At 27.3% G+C, this 19,236-nt stretch overlaps 2 protein-coding genes across 2 annotated transcripts in view; both read right to left on the minus strand.

Moving 5' to 3' along the window:
- LOC117167239 (organic solute transporter subunit alpha-like) overlaps positions 1-2,200 on the minus strand; it is a 70,861-nt gene extending 68,661 nt beyond the window's left edge. The window contains exon 1 of the mRNA XM_033352024.1: positions 2,104-2,200. The gene's annotated coding sequence lies outside the window, so the exon portion shown is untranslated. The remainder of the gene's footprint in view (positions 1-2,103) is intronic.
- LOC117167240 (kinesin-like protein KIF3A) overlaps positions 1-19,236 on the minus strand; it is a 32,224-nt gene that overhangs the window by 1,559 nt on the left and 11,429 nt on the right. The window contains exons 8-15 of the mRNA XM_033352026.1: positions 17,659-17,790; positions 10,911-11,045; positions 10,746-10,842; positions 8,136-8,300; positions 7,822-8,056; positions 4,637-4,708; positions 4,460-4,564; positions 3,410-4,388 (exon numbers count right to left, since the gene is read on the minus strand). Coding sequence (XP_033207917.1) covers positions 3,410-4,388; positions 4,460-4,564; positions 4,637-4,708; positions 7,822-8,056; positions 8,136-8,300; positions 10,746-10,842; positions 10,911-11,045; positions 17,659-17,790 — 1,920 coding nt within the window. The remainder of the gene's footprint in view (positions 1-3,409; positions 4,389-4,459; positions 4,565-4,636; positions 4,709-7,821; positions 8,057-8,135; positions 8,301-10,745; positions 10,843-10,910; positions 11,046-17,658; positions 17,791-19,236) is intronic.

The following is a 19,236-nucleotide window of genomic DNA, read 5'->3' on the forward strand; positions in this document are numbered from 1 at the left end:
CTATCCAGTAAAAAAACCATTAGCTTAAACCTACAATTTTACACAAATTTGTAATATTCTTTGAAGTCTAATGAGTATTTACTAAAAATACCGATTTTTTGTTTTTAAGAAATCAAATTAACCTAAAATTGATCAAAAGTTGTAACTCTTTGTTATAATATCACTTTTTAAATTAAAAATACCAATTTCCGATCGAAAAAGCAAACCTCAAGGCAATCCGAAATTGCCCCAGCCTATAAATTTCATTCTTTTGAACAAAAATCATCGGACTTAAATCTAATGATTAATTACTAGAAAATACATCATTTAGGTGAAATAAACCAAACTAAAGTTATTTTAAAATTACAAATATTATTTGACATCTAATAATTTTTTATCAAAAATACGAATTATTATTTTAAACGAAAAACACTAACATATGTAGCTTAGATGAAAAGGATTTAGGTATGTAAATCTTCGATTTATTATGATTTTTGTTCAAAATAACGGGTTTTATAACAGAATTTTTCTTGACATCTAACTTTTTTTCAATAGAAATATTTATTTTTATTGAAAAACACTGAAATAAAACAAACCTGTTAAAAAATTCTAAATTTTGTTCAAAATATAATGATTTTTGTTTGAAAAGAACAGGTTTCGATGTAAAACAACAGCGTAAAAAACTTATTTATTTACTTATTAAAATTCCAGTTTCTATCGAAAAACTATAACATTATCTAAAATTGCTTGAAATATTTATTATTAATATTAATAGAATGGATTTTAATTCCTTAACTTTTTTTATCTTAGATTTAAAATTTGGAAAAGTAATTCTCTGAAAAATCACAAAAAACCTTATGTCAATTGCAAAACATTTGTGTTTTTTAAATATACACTTAAGTATTTAAACTCAAACTTTTCAATGTTTTAGATTAGGGATTTTTTAACGAAAATGATCATTTTTAAACAAAAGTTGTCAAGATTTCCAATTCTGAACCAGTTTGGTTATGCTAGTGTTTTAAAGTTCTCTGAGCATTTTTTACTGGAAATTGAAATTTTTAAACAAAATTCATGATAATGATTAGATTTCAAAGAACATTTATAAATTAAAAAAATATGTAGGTTATTTTTATGTGTTTCACCTGAAATTAGTCTTTAAAAAAATCATTAGATATAAATATAATGCTTTTTGTTTAAAATAATAGAATTTACAAGTTTACAAGCTTAAGTAATGTCGGATTGTGTCAGTGTTTTTTCTCAAAAATGGAAATTTGTTTTAAAAAAAATCATTAGATTTCAAAGAAGATTAATAATTTATCGACAATTTCAGGTTATATTGTAGTTTTAATCAAAACTTTATTTTTAAAAATAAAAATCATAATACACCAAACTATCGCTTTCAGTCACCCCGTTCTCGGCCTTCCTAGAATTGCTGGCTTACGCAGTTTATTATGGGAGTAGGGCGAGAGCGGTTGAGATATTATATAGGGGAAAGTGGGGAATTGTGAGACACACTTCACTTTTGCACAATATCTCTACCGAAGAAAAAGAAGTTTCAAATTCTGAGAGCCTTGAGGTTTACTATATGTAAAAGCAAAATTTCTGGCTCATACCAATTCATAAAATAATTTTTGTCTGGACATTCACATGAATTAAAAAAAAAGTGTCTTCGGGATTTCGGAAAATGGTGGGGAATTGTGAGACACCGCGTAAACCGAGTAAAAACTCAATACCTTCAAGCCAAAAACCTTATTAGGGCTAAAAAATGGTTTTGAAATGAATATTGAAAAATAATTTTAAAAAATATTAGTCACTTTCTCAGTTTTTGCATGTAAAAACATTGCTGGATACAGTTACGCATTTCGCATGAACGTCTCGGCTGCATGGGCCAAAATCTGTTCGATTCCCACTAAAACGGCAGCATAAACAATTTTTATCTCCTTCTTTGCGTAATAACGCGGCATGATGGCTGCAAAACGGAAAAAAGGCAAGAAGTGTCTCATGATTCCACACGACCTATGTTTTGCAATATAGCGGTTTGTAAACGATTGAAAGACTTTCCATCTAAAATGAATTGTGTAGGCCGAAGGGCTAAAGCTCAACGATAAAAAATAGCATATTTACCTGAGTGGGTTTGGAACAACACTTTCAAAACTTGGGCAAACACAGGAGCACGAGCTGACTTTGGGAAACTCGATTTTTGAGTCACGGTCACAGAGTCAAAGCAAACGGGTACACTGAATGATTGCTACTAGAAATATGAGCTCAGACGCCTCTGACTGAGATGACACAATATCAGCGGATTCGATCTGTCATCGTTGACGCATGCGCATATCACAGCGCTGTCTCACGATTCCCCACGTCTCACAGTTCCCCACTTTCCCCTATATGGATATATATTCCAATTGGAAACGAGTCAGGTGGCTCTCACTGTTTACGTTTGTATCCCCCAGAAATCAGTCCAAGGTCATTTGAAGACAACCCCCGACACTTGACTGTAAACGAGATTTTGGTGTAGTTTGCACAAAGTATATAATCTTCAAACAATTTTGGATTATAATAGTGTTTTTTGTGTGGGAAATTGGTATTTTGAATAAAAAATTATTACATTTTATAGAAGATTCATAATTTCACAATAATTTAAGGTTGGACTCATTTTTTTTACTGGAAATCGCTTACTTGAAACAAAGATAATTAAATTATCACCTAATTATTAAATTTACCATTTTTGTATAATTTTTTTTGCGCTTCATACTGAAAAACGGTAGATTTATTAAAAAATCATTGAATTTTAAAAAAGATAACATTTTTTTAACAATATTAAGTTATGCTGGAGTTTTTCACCGGAAATGAGTATATATTTGCAAGAAGAATTACAATTTCAGAACAATTTTAGGTTATATTAACGTCAGGTTTAGAAGAATATGTAAAATCTTTAACAATTTTTTTATTACTTGATGTTATTGTTTTTTGTCTAAAATAGCTATTTTGAATCTAAAAATCTTACATTTCAAAGAATATTTCGAATATTTGAACAATTGAACTTAAAACTTTAAAAAAATTTAGGTTATGTTAGTGTTTAACGTCGGAAAATGGTATTTTTCAACAAAAATGCAACAGTTTGTGTATACAATACATTGCACACAAAGAAGTTAAAATATCAGTTATCAAGAATATTTTCCTTATTTTTCTTTTATATTATTTTGGATAAATGGAAACTATAAAATACAACAATTTTTTATATTATTACTAATTTTGTATTTTAATTTAGAAATTTCTTCAGGCAGAAAAAAACAGCGACGAACGTAGCGACCGCGTTTCTTTTCTAGTTTACTTACATTTTTAGAATCCTTAACTTTTCAAATTTTTTTCAAAAAATGTTTAAACTCTAGACTAGTTAAAAATTTTTTATTTTCAGGGACGTACATACCTCATAATATTTTCAAAATTTACTGCACCTTGATCCATTTTACTTATCCTCTCCTTACAAGGATTTCCTCTGAAACTAGCCATTTCCTTTTGAGGTTTATTAATATCTTTTTTAAAACTTCCATTATGGCTACTATTTATAATTGAAACATCAGTATGAATTGAAGAATGAATATTCTCAACAAGCTTTTGAGATTCCACTTCAGGTTTTTCAACAGGTTTTCTTCCAAATTTAGGAGAAATATTTTTGTCACTCCTTCCCGAATGTTTTTCTGGCAAATCAGAATCAACAGAATCCAATAATAAATTACGTTCACTCGAAGTTTTTGATTGATGTTTTTCACGACTGGAAGACTGTTTTGATTTATGTTTTTTTGAGTTTCCACTTTTTGGTTCAGATATCGTATCATCTCGAAGATCATCTTTCACAATTTCAAATAAATTTAATGTAACAATTTCGCGATGCGGATCTTCTTTTAAAGGATCAGTTTTAACAGATTGAATTCTGCCAAAAAAATCCTTAGATTTATTTTTATTAATATAAGCAGTCGGAAATCTGATTTCAGTTTTAGTTCTAAAACCAGAATTATTTTCGGTAGTTTTTGAGAGAGATGAATTAGATTCAGAATTCGGTAAGATATTTTCTGTATTGACTTCTTTCAAACTATTAGAACAGATCTCATTAGTTTTATTTTCTTTGAGTAATTTCTGTGATTCAAAATTTTTCAACATTTGTGCTTGCTTTCCATTACTCAAATCTCCTGATGGTATATTATCAAGTGTTTTTTCTTTTCCTAAATTTCTTTCAACTGTTGGTAGTTGATTGTAAGTTAACATACTTCCTTCATACATAGAAATCAGATTCCTTAATTGACTTACATCTTCAGGTGTTAAGGACATTTCCTTATTTTTCAAAATATTTTTTTTTTCTTTAGATGCTCGATTTATTGAAATATTATTTTCATGTTGAACAGCACTTACTATGAAAAAGAAAAATATTCTCTCTTATAAATAAAACTAAAAGTACAAAAAAATCTTATTCATGAGATACCTGGAACTTTACTCTCATTTTTGGATTCTTTCTGTGAATGAACGTTACTGAATGTACTCATCAGTATTTGGGGAAAATCATTTTTGTTAGCTTCGTTATTTTTCTCTAAATTCAATAATTAGCAAAATGAATAAAAGTTTAATTGCAAATATATTATTTTATTTTTTAGATATTTACCTTGATCATCTTTTTTTTGTTCTTCCTTCGAACTTTTCTCTCTTTCTTTTTTTAACATATCAATTAATAATGCTAAGAAAGAATCAAGGATATTTCATTGATGCAATTTTGTAAGCAACTAGTCAGTTGCATTCTATGCACGTATGCATTTTTGAAGGTTTCAGACACGTCAAATTAAAATTGCAACAAAAAAGTTAATCTTCAAACAAAAAGTCAAATTTTCAAATAAAAAGGTTTTAATTTTATACTCAAAAGTAAAACAGTTGAAATCATCTCAAAAGAAGAATTTTTAACGAAATAGCTTTAACCTTTACCAAAAAAGATCAATTTTCAACCTAACATTGCCTCTATAACCAAAATAGATTAATTTTTTATCAAAAAATACAAATTTTCTACAAAAATTTGCTATCTGTTAAAGAGACGAATTTTCAACTAAAATAATGGATTTTTAACAATAATAAAAATTTATTTTTAACAAATTAGTTAAACTGTTAACCCACTAACCTACTGAAATTTTCAACAAAAAAAGATAAATTCTGCACAAAAAAAGGTAATAGCTGATATTTCAATCAAAAACATTTTAATTTTAATAGGAAAACAGTTGAATTCACCCATAAAAGACGAATTTTCAACAAAATAGTTCAATCTTCAGTCTATAAAAATTAATTTCAAATCAAAAATTTAATTGTTGACATTTCAAATAAAAAATATCTTATGTTCAATGAAAAAGAGATGAATTCATAAAATAACGAACTTTTTACTACTTAATTGAATCCTAAACTAAAATGGATTAAAATTAAACCAAAAATTTATATTTTGAACCAAAAAAGATGAAATTTCTACCAAATCTTTTAAACTAACTCGAATTATTTCTACAAAAATTTGAATTAAAAGAATTGATTTAATATTTTATAGGGTTCCTTCGGAATTCTTTAAACTATTTTAAAATCTTTTTCAATTTTCTTTAATAATTAATTTTTTAGCGAAAGAATCATTTGAAATTTGTCTCAGAAATTCTTAAAAAAATGCTATTCTCTTGATACCTTTGAAAATTTTTAAAAAGCTTCTTTATCAAATTGTTCGAAGCTCAAAATTTTGTTTTAAGGTCCTCCTCAGAGTGAAATATCATTAAAATTTTTGCAGTAATCTTTACAAATTTTTATTAGTTTATTTTCTTCGAAATTTTCAGAACTCTTAAGTAGCTTCTTTTGAAGGCTTCCAGTTTTTAAATTCTACAATGTGAAAACCAGCATTGGGTCATTTTTGTGCAGATACTATCTTCAACGATTTATAACTCATTTAATATCAATTGATAAAGTGTAGCCCTTTGAATTAAATTAAATTAAACCCCTTCAAATTTTCGAAAAATCCTTTTAATACCCCTCGAAATATTGAAAAAGCGGTTAAAATTGTTAAAGTCTGTTAAAGTTAAATAAAATCCTTTTGAATCTCATTTCAAATTTCATAAAAAGTGATGACTGAAATCTAGAAAATTTTATTAAACTACCTTGAGAGCTATTAGAATCTTTCAAATCTTCTAAAATCTCATTATATACTCTAAAATCCTTTAAAAATGCCATGATATTTTTAAAAATATCCTAAATCCTTATAGGTCCTTTAAACTCCTGAAACTTTCAAAATTCTTTAAAACCGTACACCATTTTTTTCTAGTTCTTAAAAATTATTTAAATTCTTAGGAGTCCTTGTAAAATACACTAAAATATTTCAAATCCTTTAAAATCTTTTTAAATACCTTGAAACTTTTTCTAACTCCTAAAAATTTCTGGGAATTTTTTTAAATATCCTAAAAGCGTTACAGTCCTTTGAAATCGCTTAAAATTCCTTAAATTCTTGGACTCTTTTGAAAATATTTGAAAATATTTGAAAATATTTCAAATCTTTTAAAATTTTTCAATTCTAGTAAGTACACTCTTTGGAATCCATTAAAATATTATGGAAATCCGTTGAAATTACAGGACTGAGAGGGCTAATAAGAGATATGAGGGTAATGAGAGGTTCTAAATGTAGAAAGAATTAAAGCCTCTTAGTATCAAATATGAAATTTAGTCAAGGATAGAGAAGAAAGCGAACCAAAAAGACGAAACAGATGCCAATCAAGATCGAAAATTTACAGAAACCGGAGGAGTGAATAGAATTTCAGAATAAGATAAACGAACGCCTAGATAGGATCATTTGGAGGACACTACTTGACAATAAAAATATAGAGGGAACAAGGACAATATTCCAGGAAATCGTTGCTAGGAGCGCATCTGAAGTGTTTGGTATTGCGCTGGAGGGAAGAATGACTGGTGATGCGTGATGGAATAATAAAAGCCGCGTAGCCATCAACAAATAGAAGCAAGCGTATCTGAACAAACTAAACATTACAGGCCTCAACGGTGGTGAAAGAATTAGATTGAAAAATTATTACAAGGAGAAAAACAGAGAACTAAAAATACTATTTGAAGAAAGTAAGGGAAAAATCTAAGCGGAAGAAGAGAAGAAAATAGAAATCGATTTAAAACGAAGGAAGAAACTATTTTAAAAATTAACTATCATTATGAAAAAAGGAAGTAGTAGTACAGATTTATTCGCCATCAGAAATATCAACGGTGAAATTGTATATTATGCGGATGGAATCAAAGATGATTTGAGAGACGTTTTCAAGAAATTACCAGGAGGTAAAGCTATAGGCAACACAACTGTTACATATATTATAGAAGACAATAAATTGAAAAAGCTGCTTAAAAGAATGTATGATTCTGAGATGAGGGATATAATTAGGAACTTAATTAGTAGTAATGACGCTGGTGTAGATGGTAATAAATAATATGCACATTTTTTTAATCTGAAAATATTTGAAGGAAAGAAACCTGAGCTTTTTTTAGGGAAGGAAAAAGAAATCTACGTTCGAAATAAGCCTGACAAAATTGTTGGATGAATTCATGAATTAAAAATTAGTTTATTTCAATTTGAAATACAATTAATTCAGAAGAGTTCTAATGATTTTAATTCCTCTAGTTTGCTGCTCAGTATTCAATATTTAAATTGGCATAAAAGTTTTAATTTGTTAATTTTCATGAATTAAAAAAACGTTTGGTGACCGGAAAATGACCAGAAATTAATTTTTGTGTTTAGAAGCCACTCTGAAACATATAATGTAGAAATATTAACAAAAAGGATACAGATTTCTTTATCTCGTTGAAGTACCAGATTTTTATAATATCCCAGATTTTCCGAACTGGATACCTCATTTAGATTTTGAAGCTTCTTTAATTTAACACTTTTTTTAAGACTTTCAAGGCAGTATTCCAATTTTCGAGGATCCTTGTCACATATTAAATTTCCATCTGACTCAAGGAATCTTTTCACTGAAGTATCTAAACTGAACTTTTCTTCCTGAGACAATTCTCGGGCAGACTAAAATTACACATTAAAAAAATCCTTTTTTTAATAACATACTACTTCAAATCATTTTATTAGCTTATAATTCATATACTTGACAAACGTATTGCTTCGTGAGCATTTCAATCTGCTGCCTTAATCTTTCGTTTTCCATTTTCAGAAGAGCATTTTCACTGCTTACATCCTTTTCCAAAATGAGGCTTACATCATTTCTCACAAGGGCGACTCTTTGTGCAAATCTACAAGTGGATATCGTTTCCTATCGATTATAAAACGTTCACAGTTAAGAAGCAAATTTAAATCAAAATTCTGATAAGGAAAATATGATACTGAGTGTGAGTTAGGGGCTATCCATAAATCATGTAATAAATTGTTTTGGGGTGCGGAAGGGAGGGGGGATTTTTTTTAGAAAAATGCTTCGATCTGTAATACGGAGGAGGGACGTAAATTGATACTGTTACGTCATAATTAAAAAAAATAAAAAAAGCCATGTATTCAAAATTGTTACATAACATTATAAGGACTTCAATATTGGCACCTATAATTAAATTATTATTTTTATGTTTTCTCATCCTTCTATAGATAAATATTTTTTGTAACAGTCTTTTCAAATTTTGTAAAAATTCATGTTTTACATTTTTTATATGGTTTTAGTAAAGCATCTAATTCTTCTAGACAGTTGTCAAAAATATAACATTAAGTCATTTAATCAAAAATTTGATAATAATTGTTTAATCTCATTTTATCACAGAAGGAATAAGAAGCAAATAAATAAATCAGTTAATTTGGCATAACATATCGTAATACGATGTTCTTAAAAGACAAACACTCAGAAAGAACATTCTTTGATTCAGTGAAAGTTTCTTCGAATTATAAAAAGTTTCTTTGAATCAAAGAAAAATGTTAATTGCCTGTTAATCAAAAAAAGCTTTCTTTAATTCAAATTTTTTTTCTTAAATTTACAGAAATTTCCTTAGTTGAAAGAAATTATTTTTTCGTACCTACAAAAAGTTCTGTTTAATGTTATATGATTTTTGTCATTCTTAAGTTATTTTGAGATAAATGAAAAAATATATTAAAGGAACGGTTTTTTCAATTTAAGTCTAAGATTTAATTTGGAATGTACAAAGTTATTATGTACAAAGTTATTATTATTATTATTATTATTATTACATTGAAGATTTTAAAATTTCATGATAATTATAAAAATTATATTGTCAAAATTTTCAAGTGTAAAACTTACATAATTTGTAATGGTAAGAATTAAAAATTAAAAACTTTAATTTTAAGGATATACATATACATAAATAAACATTTGTAAATTTGAATGATTTTGAAGAACAACAGTCAAATTAAAAAAAAAATCATAATCTTCCAAATTGAAGAAATTTATACTATAAGTCATAAAAGTGATAGAATTTTGATTGTAAAACTTGAAACTTGCATAATTTGTATTGGGAAATTGTGAAAATTGAAAACTCTTTAATTGTAAAGGTTATTCATTAAAAAATCTACAATTTTTTACAGTTTTAATTGAATATATTCTTGAATTGAAAGTGATTCAAATTTTTAGATGTAAATTTTAAAATTGATTAATTTTCACATTTTTTATTATATTTACTTCAATTTCAAATATGTATAAATGCAAATTCTTCAATTTGGGTGATTTTAAAGATCAAAAATTAAGAATTTATAATTATAATTTCTAGATCTTCCAAATGGAAGAAATTTTAAATATAACTCAGAAAAAACTATAGGATTTTAAATATTGTAAAACTAAAAACTTGCATAATTTTTATTGAGAAATTTGAAAAAATTTTAATTCTGACGATTTACGATTTATAGTGCTACAGTTTTGAAAAAATAACATAAAAATGCTTGAATTTTGAACATCTAGAATTGAAAATTATTTAAGTTTCAAGATTTATATTTACACATATAACTTTTCAATTTTAACAATTTGCAATTTTAAATTCTTCAATTTTTAAGGTTTACAATTGAAGATGTTTACAGTTTACGATTATGTATTTTTTAACGATTTTTGGAATATGGAATTAAAATTTCTAGATTTCTATGTGAAAATACTTAAATTTTAGACATTTTCAATTAAAGACTCTCTAATATTTAATGTATCTAATAGAAATAATGTAATTTGAATGTTTTTTTGAAATATAATATTTTTAAATATTAAAAATTAAAATTAACTTCATTTTATAGATTATTTAAAATGAAAAAATCTTCAATTATGAACAATAAAAATGACAGCTTTAATTTATTTTTCAGAAATTCTTATAGTTTTTTTTACATATGTAACATATGTTTCATTACATTAAAAAAATGATAATTCAAGTTACTGAGATTGTACGTAACTAAACTGTATTTAACAAGTCTTGCCTGCAACTATTTAAGAAAATGACATCAAATAGGCCGTGGGGGGGGGGGGGCAAAACACTTTTTTGCGACTTGTTACATGTTTCTTGTTGTGAGATTTATGGATAGCTGCTTATGAAGAATATTTAATTCAAACTAATTTTAAACTAAAAAACTAATGTGATTGGTTTCAACATGATTTTCAAAAAATTTCTGCTTACGATATTAATTATTTTTGAGTAAAGAAAAAATTTTAATAAAGTAGCAATTTGAAAAATAAGGGATTATTGTATTTATGAATTGTAATAAAATAAATAATAATATATAATAATGCCTCAAGATTTCCAATGGAGAGACTGAGGGTAGCCAACATAGTCGTCAGACAGTTCCCTCCGAGGCTGTCCCTCAGAATGGCAGTCAGAAGGGAATTTCTGAAAATAAAAAAATACTTTTTCTATCAAGATTAAACAAAAATGATAAATAGCGATCTATTGGCCACCTGTAGGGAATGTGAGTCGTGTTCTCTTGACCCAGACATACTATGACTTGCTCCAGGTAATGCAGGCTCAAGTTGATGTGTTTCGCCTCGGTTAATATGGTTCCCGTGATTGCATACTTGTACACACGCTCAGATCTAAAAGATAGACCAAAACGAATCATATATTACGTTATTTATATTTAATATTCTTTAACAAAAGTAAAAACTTTTAACACTAATTAGACTTTCATTTCCTTTCTTTCATCACTTTATGCATAAAACATGTCTTTAACCATCAAGTATGGCCGTGCGGTCTCACAGACCGCAACATGCTTCTAATATGTACCTCCATCGCTTTACTGGAGTCATATATTATTAATAATAAAATTTAATAAAAGTTATTAATTAATTGCTTATTTCAACGCTCCTTAATATACTTGTATAAGGTAGATAGCAAAAACTTAGTTACTTATTTAATTAGATATGAATAAAAACAGCGGTCTCTGAGACATCAGGTGCATGGTTGTACAAAAATAAAATCAATTTCATAGTTGAAGGTTAACGAGAGTTTTACCACTGTTCTAATCTGGTGGAATTCCTCGTAATCTCTTTCAGTGAAAAGATCTTTCTTCAGAAAGATTTAATTTAAAAATTTGTTAAATATATACTTTCCACCTAGGCAGAAATGACGTTAAGTATTTTCTGTTATTTGAAGAGTTAACTTGATCGATATTTTTGATTTCTATTTTCACAGATCGTGGAATGACATCTATATAGATAATTAGTAATTACATCCGATGATAATACAGATTTCTTTAAATTACTATTATCATAAATGTAACACCTGGCTTGAGATAGCGTATATTTCTGAGAAAGTATTTTGTTTCTATCTCAGTAAAAGTTTAATTGAAAAATCCCCTGTGATTTGTTTAATCACTTGTAAAATTTTAGTATATTATTAGATAACATTTTTTTAACTGTTTAAACCCCTAATACTATATATGCACTTACCAAAACCAATGACAATAAAGGTACTTGGAACAAAAATATATATTAGTTTTTAATGGCACCTTTATATTCCTTCTATCGCATATATCTATTTTGCTAAATTATTATTGCAATTCTTTCGTTTAAAGTTTCTCCTATCTTACTTGTTCGAATATTTGCTTTCTATCCTTCCTTTGGTATTTAATTATTAAATTATTCGGGTACCCAGGAAAAAAGTAACCATTGAAAATACGACTCTGTGAATGGCGTATCTGTGATTTGCAGATTCAGAAAGTTAAAAGAGAATCTTGTTTGGGTATAAGCTGCCATATTCCACAGGATTTTTTAAATTTATAAATTATCGAAAGATTAAAAGAAAGCATACGCAGGTCTACTAGATTCCTTTTGCTATTTCAGTTATAAGTCTTTTACGGCACGTAAGTTAGTCAACAAAATTACAACGACTAAGAGTTTTTGAAAAACAAATCGGCGGTAATTTTGGAATTCCAGTGACAGAAACGCAATTCAAAAGCTTTCGAAACCTATTCAACAGAAGTGAATGGATTTTTGTTTCCTGGTTAGTTGCATGAATTTCAAATAATATATTTTTTAAATTACTCTATAAAGTTCTAAAAATATACTTAATTGTTAATAAAAATTATTTAAAAAAGGCATGGAAAACCTTATTTAGACAAGCTTGGGAGTTTCAAAAAACTTTCCTTTAGTAATGACATTCGGTTTTAATTGATATTTTTATAGTACAAGGAACAAAAATATTTTTAAATATTCAACTAACCATTTTTAAATTTCAAGAAATAAAAAAATTAATTTAACTTTATTATTTGTTCAATCAAGTAAGAACGAAGTGCAAAAAAAAGATATCTGTAAAGGATAGTTTCTTCCTGGTTGTAAGAATCAAAATAATATAACTAACAATGCCATTTCAAAGAAAAAAGATAATTTTAAATGAAAATATTTTTAGACCTAGAAAAAAACATTTAATTCGACAATGTTTTATGCAATGGAATTTTTTCTTACTATCGAATTTTACAAAATTTTCAAAAATTTTGGAATTATAATAAATGATGACTTATTTTTAAGGAGGAAAGTATTATCTACAATTCTACTGTTTTCAATTTCAATTTAATTTTAAAAAATATTGTTGAGACAACTATTTTTCGTGAGTCTTAAATTTTTGTCATACAAAAATATATTTTTTCTTTTAAAACACATGACTAATATTATTTCAATTTCTAAAGTCACAGATAATTTTTTCCCGATACCTCATTTTTGTAATTTTGTTATGACAAGAAACTTGAGAAAAAAGTTCAAATATCAATTATATTTCTGCATCAATTTCGAGATTAAATTAAAAAAATTTGGTTAGTATACGAAACAGTTTCTTATATTATTAGTGATTTTGGTATCTCTTTTTACAGTTGTCTGTTTTAATTTTAATCCCATTTATTTGTATATAATCTCATGTAATCTTCTGAAATCCCATATGCGTCATCTCATATAATCTTCTTAATCTGTTCTCTTGTAATCGAAGGTAATCTTTTTATATCGTAATTTAGTGTACACTAAAAATCGACGTGTTTAAGCCCTTGGTCTTTAATTTGAAAAATAAACATTTTATCTATTTTTAAAACTTTTGGAGATTAAAACATTTGGGACATTCTATTTTATTTCACGGAAATCGGTTGCGGTAAAATTGTTTAAAATATGAATATTTTACTATAATATTTATTAATGTTTTTGAAACTTATTTGTGAACTGATTTTATAACATTTCCTTCTTTATTTGGAAATTTGATTTTCAAACTTCAAAACTGTACAAAAATGTCATATATATGTGAAGATATTCGAATGAATATTCGTTAAGGAGTAATTTCTCGAAATTGTATTCTTAGCGGTTTCAGATCATTCAGGGCACTATTAATCGACAGTCGACACATATTTGAAAACTGCTATAATAATTTCCCCTTTATCTTAAAAAAATATCATTAAAAATTTTGAGTATAACAACGGCATAATAAGGTAGACCAAAGAAATACAAATTTTGTTTCGCATCATCTCCCTATTTTTGCAATTTAATTGTAAAGTAAATGTGCAATTTTTTAGAAATTAGAAAAAATTTTAATCCGCGGTATGAGGCTTGTAACCGCTAAAAATTGCTAATTACTTTCTTTTTAGTAAAAATTACAAATAATTCACTTGAAATCAATTATTATGACAATAAAATTATGTTAGGCAAAATTCTACACAATTTAATTACAATTTTATTACGAATAATACCCATAAAAATTTAAAAAGCCACACTATATAGGTTTTTGAAAATGTATAATATGCCTTAAATGATTAAAATAACCTTCTAAAAGTTAAAATATATGCCAATGTTAGAAAACTACCCTTAAACTTTTGAAAACTACCTCTTAGACAATAGTTTGCTCCTTTAGAGTTTTCACATCATTTATACATTCACATCAAGAGAAGGCATTATATTTATGTAAAATTTGCCCCCCCCCCCCCTATTTTTGTCAAATATCCACGTTATGAGACCTCCTGAATCCGATAAACAGGTTTTTACGAATTTGCCTGTCTGCTTTTTCTGTGTGTGTATGTGTGTCTGTAGATTTTTAGTTTGCAAGCACGAAAGCTTTCGAAAGAATGGACAGATTGTATTGGCCTTTGGTACACTTTTTTAGCGTCCTAAAATAAAGGTCAAGTTCGTTAGCCAGCCATTTTGGGTAAAAATTCAAAAAGTGAGCGTATTTTGAAAATTTTTGAGACCACTTTTTTCAAAATTTAACATTTTTCCATGCGGTTATTTATAGCATTCAAACAGATGAACAATTTATCCTAATGACTTTTTTCTATAAGACCAAAAATTATCAGAGTTATAGCATTTAGAAAATTCCAAAAAACACACGAAAATCAACATTTTAAGCCAAATAATGCACGACATCGAAAAGAGTCTAGAGAAGAAAAATGTTTCTTTTTTAATGCCCTTCAAGATTATTCTAAAAAAAATTTCGAAAAAAATGGTAAAAAAAGCTAATAAGATTTCTAAGAGAGTTGTCCAGCCTGATTATTGAATTAGGTTTTCAATTTTTTTCTTAATAAACCAATATGACGAAAAAATGGCCTTCTTTCTATTTGACGTTTCCGGTGCTCGTCAATAACAGGATAATGGTTATAATCGCTCAAGTTGCATAAAATAGCATTAGTTAAAGATATTCCAATCTTAGACAATATACAAAAAAAATTTGTTATCAACAGATTGTTTGTTGAAAAAATTTGTTATCAACAGATTATTTGTTGAAAAAAAATTTGCTATCAACAGATTATATATTGAAAACATACGATTTCCCATAAATACACGTTTTTTCAAGTCATGTTGCAATAAATTGGAATCGAAACAATATTATATAAAAAAATTTCTCTTCTGATTATAATAGTTTATATTAGAAACAAATTTAATATACAAATGCAGTAATCAGGCATTTTTGGACTGAAGTATTCGTTTTTTCTATGTCCATTTTTTGAAATTCCGAAATTTATGATAATTTTTGCAAAATTCATAATTTGTTGATTAATCTTATGATTTTTTAAACAAATTTAATTTAAAAATGGATTATTCGGGCGTTTATCGACAGAAAAATTCGAATTTTTTCAATGGCAGTCTTTTCAGTTGAGAACTTCATGACAATTTCAGCAAAATTCATAATTGTTTTATCAATTTTATAATTTTTTTAAAACAAATTTAATAACAAAATGTATTATTGGGGCATCTGTCGACGGAACAATTCTTTTCTGTTTCGATATCAGACTTTCAATTGGGATCTTCAGAATAAATTCGGTTGATAAATTATATATTTTTTTAAAAACAAATTGAATAAACAAATGCATAATTCGAGCATCTGTCGAGGAATATACAAAGACCGATCGCGGAGCGCGAGATAGACATATCATCGAGCGCGAAGCGCGAAAACCAAGAGTCGCGCGCCCTAGGCGCGCTCAAACTTGCAAGCCGCGCACGTAGCGCGCAATGAGAATGTACCCGCGAAGCGGGCGGATTTCTTAAAAAAAAAGTTCTAGGATCACTTTAGAAATATTACTTTATATTTTATAATTTTTCTAAAATAATTTAAAGGCAATTTGAGTTACTGTTTTGGGCCTTTAAGTAACCATTTTGACAGGATGTCACAAAATGAGCCTGGGACTTATTAAAAATAATGTCACCTTACACGGAAAGTTCTATTTTGTTTATTTTTTTTTTAGGTGAGAGTCTTAGGATATACTTAGGTATTTATACAAATATATATAAGACATCTCAGAATTTAAAATATCATTTTTCAAAATAAAATTTGGTTTATTTCACTTTCACAAATAAAAAACACATATTTTATACATAATGTAAAATTAAATATCTACATAAATTATTATCAAAGATTAATACAGTAGAATGTGGTATCCATTTTGTTATTTATTCATGACTAACTTTCTAGTACTATCAAGAATTTTGTTAATGTGAATTTGAAATCTCTTCAGAGAATGCTTTTTTCATTTTAGAAGTGATTTTGTTAACTAAATCTGATATTTTATTGTCATAATTATGGCTTTCAACTTCGTAAGTAACTAATTTGTTTATTTTTACACCAAGTGAAAGAAAATAGGGGAATGAGACGATCAAAAATTTTGTGTAGGTCTGCTGGATAAGAACCATTTGGAGTTTTCGTCCTCAAACACAGAAATGAAAGCAAACAAAAAATTGATTCAAAATCAATTTTCTCGAAAGTTTTATGTATCTAGGAATACATATTGCACATTTTCTACACACCCGAAAAATCCAAACTATATTTTTGAGATTTTGTAAAAAATGACAGTTTTCAAATTGTTGAGAAGAAAACCAGATAAGAATATTTTTTTTCTAATTTACTACACCGAACAAATTTTTGCTAAAGTTTTTACGTCTTCAACATTAATTAATGGGCGAAAATTGTATTTTAAACCTAACTAACAAATAACAACTTTTCAACATTTTCTATGCGTTATTAAAATCATAATTTTTAATTGTCAATAATAAAATTCAACTTAAAAGGTTAATTTTTTATTAGACTTCTTATACTTTGAGCCCTTTTTCCAATATTTTCTACTGAAATATTAAAAATTGCACTTTGAAATCTAAATTAAAATTTCTCGCAGTCGAATCACAAAAAATGTTACCTTAATGACTCAGTCTATTATACTTCGTTTCAGCAAATCCTAAAAACTCAATATTTTAAGCTTTTTGGAAAATTGCTATTTTACTATAAAAAGCTGATTTCATTGAATTTCATTTTAAATTGAAAAATTAAATTTTTCTCAACTCTACAATTCACATAAATGTAACATATTTTTGCACAATTACACTTTAAAAATCAAGTTTAAAAAAAGTAATTTGATAAATTTATGTGACAAATAAAAGTTCCAAAACATTATAGTTGAAAATCAAACTTTTTTAAATCAGGCAGCAACCGATTTCGGTGAATTAAACTGGAAGGACTCACTTCTAATTTATTTCAGTAATAAAATAGCGATATGATTCAGAGTTACATAAAAAAATGAAAAATAAATGAATTTTTTACTATCCGAAACCCCGTGAAACAGATGTCCCCTTTAACGCTTCTGTAGAGAATGGTGTCTTCCTTCAGGCGTTCAGTATAGATCTAGAGCCCTACATTATCGAGTGCTGATACAGGTATATAAAATTATCTAATTCGGGTAATTCAGGAACTTACCCAGCGAGGTCCACCAAGTGCATTTTGGCTCTGCTGTAGCGATCTGCACCAAATTTCTTTACCGAAACGATAATAGTAAAAATGCAGTGGGATCTGGATGATGATAGATTCATTGGTGTCTCCGAGACAACGCTTTAACATAAAATAATTTCTTTAATATTTATAGTTAGGTAGTTGTTCGTTTTAGAACTAATATGAATTTTACTTGAATTTACTTTGAAATTATTTTGAATTTGTTTTCTTTGAGTTGAAATTATTTAAATTTATTTGAATTTATTTCCAGCAAGTCACTTTCCTTTCAGAATTTTATTGAATTTATTCCTTTTCGTTTGGTTGCGCTTTAATTGTGTTCAATTAATTCGCATTCAAGGCCACGTTATAGTTAACCGATTCCTACCTTACCAACCATCCTTTTTGGAACTGCTAATGTCTACGCGAAATAAGACATTGAGTAAGACATTTGGAAAATTAAATAAAAGACACCACGGAACGTTTGTATAGTCATAAAGTTTAGAATTGGATTTTCAATTTTTTTATAATCTTGAAATTGTAGGATTATACAAATCCTTAGTGTCTTTAATTAATTTTCCAAAATTGTCTCCTCAATGACTCATTTCGCGTGGGCGTGAGTAGCTTCCAAAAAATTTTGGTAAAGTAAGATTCGGATAAGTATGACATGGCCTTAAAATTAATTCAAGAATTCGAATAATTTGCGTAATTCGCTGCAGTTGAATTTTCTTGAATTTTTTCAAATTTAACAGGATTTTCTAGACTTCAGCTAAATTTATTTTAATTCGTTCGATGTGAGTTGAATCCATGCAATTTTGCTTCAATTCTGTAGAATTTCTTTGTGTTCATTTTAATTATCATTAAATAAATTCCATTTTTCGAAATCTTTTTTCTAGTTCAAACTAAAGTATCAATCGAGGGAGACTTAAAAAGATTGGCATTTTGCCCCAAAAAACTTCAAAAGAATCTGGAAAAATAATGCTTTTAACTAATTATATTCACGTTCTGTTTAAACCACTTATATCTTATAGTACTAACGTATTTTAAAGTGCTCATTACTAATGAGATCATGAAATTATTCGCAAGTGACATTTTTACAGCCATTTCGAAAAATTAGACATCTGCTTGCCAAAAAAAGCTCCACTTAAAATTATTTTTAAAAACTTGGAAGCGTTTATAAATAATCAATAAACCCAAATTTGTTTTACATTTCAAATTTTTAATATTAATTATGGCCATTTTTAATTTTTCAGTGTCGGGGCATAATAGCTTAAGTGTCAAAATTCGAATTTTAAAAAAGACATAAAAACTGTCTAACTTTAACGAAATTGATTTTTTTATATTACTTTCAAGCTATTATTAAATTACTTAGCTCTGCCAAACCATGAAAGGAACATCCTGAAAGCAGCGAACTGTTATCCAAATTACGTAGCGTCCCAAAAAGGCCAATTTTCACGCAGAAAGAGTTGCAAAACTGTTTTATTTGTTTATTTAAAAAAAAAATTATTTGTGTGCTAAAACTTAGCCTTATACTAAATCGCGAAGGTAGCGTTTAAAACCAACATCCAT

The sequence above is a fragment of the Belonocnema kinseyi genome, chromosome 2, assembly GCF_010883055.1.
Source record: "Belonocnema kinseyi isolate 2016_QV_RU_SX_M_011 chromosome 2, B_treatae_v1, whole genome shotgun sequence".
In the NCBI taxonomy this organism is placed as follows: Eukaryota; Metazoa; Arthropoda; class Insecta; order Hymenoptera; family Cynipidae; genus Belonocnema; species Belonocnema kinseyi.